Source organism: Bison bison, unplaced genomic scaffold (assembly GCF_000754665.1).
Source record: "Bison bison bison isolate TAMUID 2011002044 unplaced genomic scaffold, Bison_UMD1.0 scf7180017864180, whole genome shotgun sequence".
NCBI classification, from domain to species: Eukaryota; Metazoa; Chordata; class Mammalia; order Artiodactyla; family Bovidae; genus Bison; species Bison bison.
Window position 1 is genome coordinate 6,815,895 of NW_011494752.1, and position 4,878 is coordinate 6,820,772.

Consider the following 4,878-nt stretch of genomic DNA (forward strand, 5'->3'; position numbering starts at 1 on the left):
ACAGAGATGTAGCACCTTTGATATAAAACGAGGACCCCCTTCCACACTGCCCCCCTCCCGCCCCCACGCAGTTGCCTCGGTGACACACAAAGGCAAGAACGAGGTAGTCTTTCAGCAATACAGTTACGCAAGGAGCAGAGCAGTCTCTCCCACCCAGCCAGGTCGCGCAGGGGGGAATGTCGCGTTTCCCAAATCCGATGTTTCTGCTCTGTCTTGGCCCCTCCTGACTTTCCTCCAAACCCGGTGTTGAAGGGCCAGTGGTCCCCCTGGCATGCTCCCCTCAAAAAACAAAGAGGGAATGTTGCCGGGGCCACAGGGATGCCAGATGGTAAAGCTTCTTTGGCAGTCTGAGGACTCCAGGTCCCCCAGGGTTTGGAGGTTCTGGGTGAAGGAAGTGGGCTGGGAGTGTGGGGGCCACTTGGGTGTTTCAGCATTGCCTTTGGTTGCTGGGCAGACAATGCATTGTTTCCTGTGTCTTTTGGGGAGACTTAGATTTGGGGACCAGTGGAGGGGAGGCCCTAAGAAGGCATGGAGAAAGGAGCAGAAAGGGCAGTGCTGGGGTGTCATAAGCCCAATGGGCAGAAAAGGACTTACCCCCACGTGGGTCTTCAAGCAAGTGGACCAAGCTTCCTTTTTTTAAAAAGTTATTTATTTATTCTTTTTTTTTTTTGGTAAGGTTGAATGCACTTTTGGTTTTTGGTCATGTTCAGTTGGTCAAAGATAAAAACTAAGTTTGAGAGATGAATGCAAAGGAAAAAAATATTTTCCAAAGTCCATGTGAAATTGTCTCCCATTTTTTGGCTTTTCGGGGGTTTCAGTTTGGGTTGTTTGTCTGTTTCCAGAGTCAGGGGCAAGTGGGTTGGGTGGGAGGGAGCCAGGTTGGGGTGGAAGGAGTTTACAGGAAGCAGGCAGGGCCAACGTCGAAGCCGAATTCCTGGTCTGGGGCGCCAACGTCCAAGGGGGCCACATCGATGATGGGCAAGCGGGAGGTCTTGGTGGTTTTGTATTCGATCACTGTCTTGCCCCAGGCTCCGGTGTGACTCTGGGGTGAAGGGGAGACAGTGGGAGAGGGGCGTCACCAAGTGGCAGCGAGGGGGTGGGGGGACTGGGCCTGCCAGGAGAGCCAAAGGCCAGCACAGGGGCCCTGCTGGACTCACCGTGCAGCCATCGTAGGTGACGCTGTAGGTGAAGCGGCTGTTGCCCTCGGCCCGGATCTCGATCTCGTTGGAGCCCTGGAGGAGCAGGGCCTTCTTGAGGTTGCCAGTCTGCTGGTCCATGTAGGCCACGCTGTTCTTGCAGTGGTAGGTGATGTTCTGGGAGGCCTCGGTGGACATCAGGCGCAGGAAAGTCAGCTGGATGGCCACATCGGCAGGATCGGACCCCTGGCCGCCATACTCGAACTGTGGGGGTGGCAGAGCAAGGAGTGAATGGCTGTGAATGGCTGTGTTTGAGCCCCCAGTCCTGGCCTCCCTCTCTGGAATCCTCCGAGGGCATCCCAGAGAACCCCACTTCCAGAGGTGGCAACCCCTGCCCCCCAGGCACCCTATGTCTGAGCCAGTATCAAGGTCCCCAGTCTCCTGTCTCCCAGCCCATCACACCTCGCAGAGGTCTGGTCTACCCAGGACCTACCCTTAGGCCCTTCTGAGCCCTGGGCTGACCCATGTCTGTTAAGACTGGCTACAAGGTCCAGCTCACGCACCTGGAATCCGCCGGTCATGCTCTCGCCGTACCAGACGTGCCTCTTTTCCTTGGGGTTCTTGCTGATATACCAGTTCTTCTGGGCCACGCTGGGCTGAGTGGGGTACACACAGGTCTCACCGGTTTCCATGTTGCAGAAGACCTTAATGGCGTCCAGGTTGCAGCCTTGGTTGGGGTCAATCCAGTATTCTCCTGGGGTGGGGCAAAGTAAGATGGCATCAGGGGATGTATGGAATGATGGCCCCTCAGGGCTCAGCCCCATCATGGCAGGAGGGGGAAGCACAGCTGGGCCGGCCCTCACCGCTCTTCCAGTCAGAGTGGCACATCTTGAGGTCACGGCAGGTGCGGGCGGGGTTCTTGCGGCTGCCTTCAGGGCTCCGGATGTTCTCGATCTGCTGGCTCAGGCTCTTGAGGGTGGTGTCCACCTCGAGGTCACGGTCACGGACCACATTGGCATCATCAGCCCGGTAGTAGCGGCCACCATCGTGAGCCTTCTCTTGAGGTGGCTGGGGCAGGAAGCTCAAGTCGTAGCCGCCGCTGGGAGGACCTGGGGGACCAGGGGGTCCAGGAGGGCCGGGAGGACCCTGTGCAGAGAGGGAGGAGAGTGAGGATTACTGGGGCTCGGTGCTTTCAGGGCTGGGGGGCCGTGGGCAGGAAGGGAGGAGAGTGGGGATTACTGGGGCTCGGTGCTTTCAGGGCTGGGGGGCCGTGGGCAGGAAGGGAGGAGAGCGGGGATTACTGGGGCTCGGTGCTTTCAGGGCTGGAGGACCATGGGCAGGAAGGGAGGAGAGTGGGGATTACTGGGGCTCGGTGCTTTCAGGGCTGGGGGACTTACAGCAGGACCAGCATCACCAGTTCGACCTCGAGGCCCAGGGGGACCGATGGGGCCTGGGAGACCATTGAGTCCATCTTTGCCGGGAGAACCAGCAGAGCCAGGGGGACCCTGCAGGGAGGAAGCTGGTTGGAGAAAGCCTTCCGGAAAGCAGGGGTCCACCCCAGCTCTGGCAGAGAAGCCCATCTCCCACTTTGCTTGGCTCAGACTCCCCAGCCTTCTTACGGCTTATTCCCATGGAAACTTTGTGGGAGGAAGTGGAGAGGGAGAGGCCAAAGGCCGCGTAAGGTTGTCCACAGACCCCATTCCTTTCTTTCCTCCCCTGCTTCAGACCCTTCTCCAGAGAAGCGAGGGGCCCAGGAAGAGCAGACAAACAGAAGATGACTCACGCGGGGACCAGCAGGACCAGAGGCTCCGGAAGGACCTTGCTCACCAGGAGAGCCCTGCAGGAGCGATGGGAAGGCAGTTCAGGCCAAGCGTAGGTCAGAGGCGGCCAGCAACAGCGCCCTGCCACCAACCGCGTCACGCTGGAAGCCTAGCCCCAGGGTGTCCGTAGGCTGAGCCCCCTCCCACGATCCCGCTTTGTGTGCTTCACCCTCCTGGAAACTACTTGGAAATGCCCACTGGTCTTCAGACCCCAGTTCCCACTAGCGAGAAGGACTGTCCAAAAAGGGAAACTAAGGAAAAGTGTCCTCCCCGTCACACAGCAGGGCTTGGGGAGATGACGAAAGAAGATGCAGTGTCAGCTAGGGGCTGGGGAGGGGCTGAGCATACTCACGGGAGGGCCGGGGGGACCCTGGAGACCAGAGAAGCCACGGTGACCCTTAATGCCTCTGTCGCCCTGTTCGCCTGTCTCACCCTTGTCACCACGGGGGCCTTGGGGTCCCTAGAAGAGCGAGGAGGACAGGCTGTCAGGTGAAAGTTCTGTTAGCACTGAGGGGGGTACAGTCCCCACCTGGACAAGGGTTCTGAGGATGACGTAAGGGCCAGAGCAGGGCACTTACAGCGGGGCCACGGGCACCAACGGGGCCAATGGGACCAGCAGGACCAGCAGGACCCTAGGGAGAGCAGAGAGAGCATTAGATCCTGGTCGGAGGAGCCCGGCTCAGGGCTGGAACAGCCTGAGCTACAGTTGAAATCTCCCCTTGGCCAAATCCCTTCACATCTGTTCCTACCGTATCCATCCCTCCTGACCCCAGGTGAATCTTCAAGCAGACTCAGGCTTTGTGTAAGCTGAGTTGAGCACTTGGGAACAAACCCCCTTCCTTGGGGGAAACGGGGTACTTGGCTGGGGAGGAGCCTTGAGGCTGTGCTGTGGCTCCATTTTTTTTTTCCCCTAATAAACATTCCAAACTGAGTTTGGAGCTGAGAAAAGTTTACGGCAGGGCCAAGCAAAGAGAACGGTGGTTGGGGGGGCGGTTCAGGTTCAAAAAATCCAAACTCCTATGGCTCAGTTTTTTCAGGGAGACCAAGGGCCAGACAGCTTGCAAGTCCTCCTCTCTTCCCCTGCCTAGGTGAAGTCAAGTGTCCACCTGCAGATCCCCCAGCAGGTCTGGAGAGTCCCTGGCCTGAGCAGAAGCAGCAAGCCAGGCCCAGCGACTTACGGTCTCACCACGATCACCGCTCTTGCCAGCAGGTCCGACAGGGCCAGGGGCACCGGGAGCGCCAGGAGCACCAGGAGGTCCAGCAGGGCCGGTCTCACCACGGTCACCCTGAGAGGAGAAAGGGAAACCCGGTGAGCCCCGGCTGAAGCGGCCCGGTGGGAGCGGCTGTGGGGCTGTGGTCCTGGGTGCAGCCGTCTCACCTTGGCGCCAGGAGAACCATCTCGTCCAGGGGATCCTTCAGCACCAGGAGCTCCCTGCGGGGGCGGGGAGGTGAACATCAGCCAAGGAAAGGGAGCCTCAGGCCAAGGCCCAAATGGCCACAGTGAGGGCGCTGGCGTGGGGCTGGCAACCACGCACCTCACGTCCAGACTCGCCAGGGGGTCCAGCCAATCCAGGGGGGCCCATGGGACCAGGGGGGCCACGTTCACCACTTGCTCCAGAAGGACCTTGTTTGCCGGGTTCACCCTGAGGGAGAAGAAAGAGTCAGGCCAGAGATGGGGTGGGAGAGGGCCCGATGGTCCCCCACATTTGTCCTTGCTGACCCTACCACCCCCATCCTGAACCCTCCAAGTCCTGCAATGGTCCTGCCCCAAGGTGAGGGGGCACTCACAGAGGGGCCAGGAAGACCAGGGAAGCCTCTTTCTCCTCTCTGACCAGGCAGGCCGACCACACCACGCTGTCCAGCAATACCTTGAGGTCCAGGAGTGCCAGGAGCGCCCTGTGGTGGGGGCAGACGGGGGTGAG

General features: G+C 59.6%; 1 protein-coding gene across 1 annotated transcript in view; it reads right to left on the reverse strand.

Annotated features, from left to right (window-relative positions):
* Positions 1 to 627: 627 nt before the first annotated feature.
* Positions 628 to 4,878, reverse strand: part of COL1A1 (collagen, type I, alpha 1) — a 16,854-nt gene continuing 12,603 nt past the window's right edge. Inside the window, exons 40-51 of the mRNA XM_010842787.1 lie at positions 4,745 to 4,852; positions 4,492 to 4,599; positions 4,335 to 4,388; positions 4,135 to 4,242; positions 3,535 to 3,588; positions 3,309 to 3,416; positions 2,920 to 2,973; positions 2,534 to 2,641; positions 2,000 to 2,282; positions 1,700 to 1,890; positions 1,158 to 1,400; positions 628 to 1,042 (exon numbers count right to left, since the gene is read on the reverse strand). Coding sequence (XP_010841089.1) covers positions 896 to 1,042; positions 1,158 to 1,400; positions 1,700 to 1,890; positions 2,000 to 2,282; positions 2,534 to 2,641; positions 2,920 to 2,973; positions 3,309 to 3,416; positions 3,535 to 3,588; positions 4,135 to 4,242; positions 4,335 to 4,388; positions 4,492 to 4,599; positions 4,745 to 4,852 — 1,566 coding nt within the window. The 3' untranslated portion in view covers positions 628 to 895. The remainder of the gene's footprint in view (positions 1,043 to 1,157; positions 1,401 to 1,699; positions 1,891 to 1,999; positions 2,283 to 2,533; positions 2,642 to 2,919; positions 2,974 to 3,308; positions 3,417 to 3,534; positions 3,589 to 4,134; positions 4,243 to 4,334; positions 4,389 to 4,491; positions 4,600 to 4,744; positions 4,853 to 4,878) is intronic.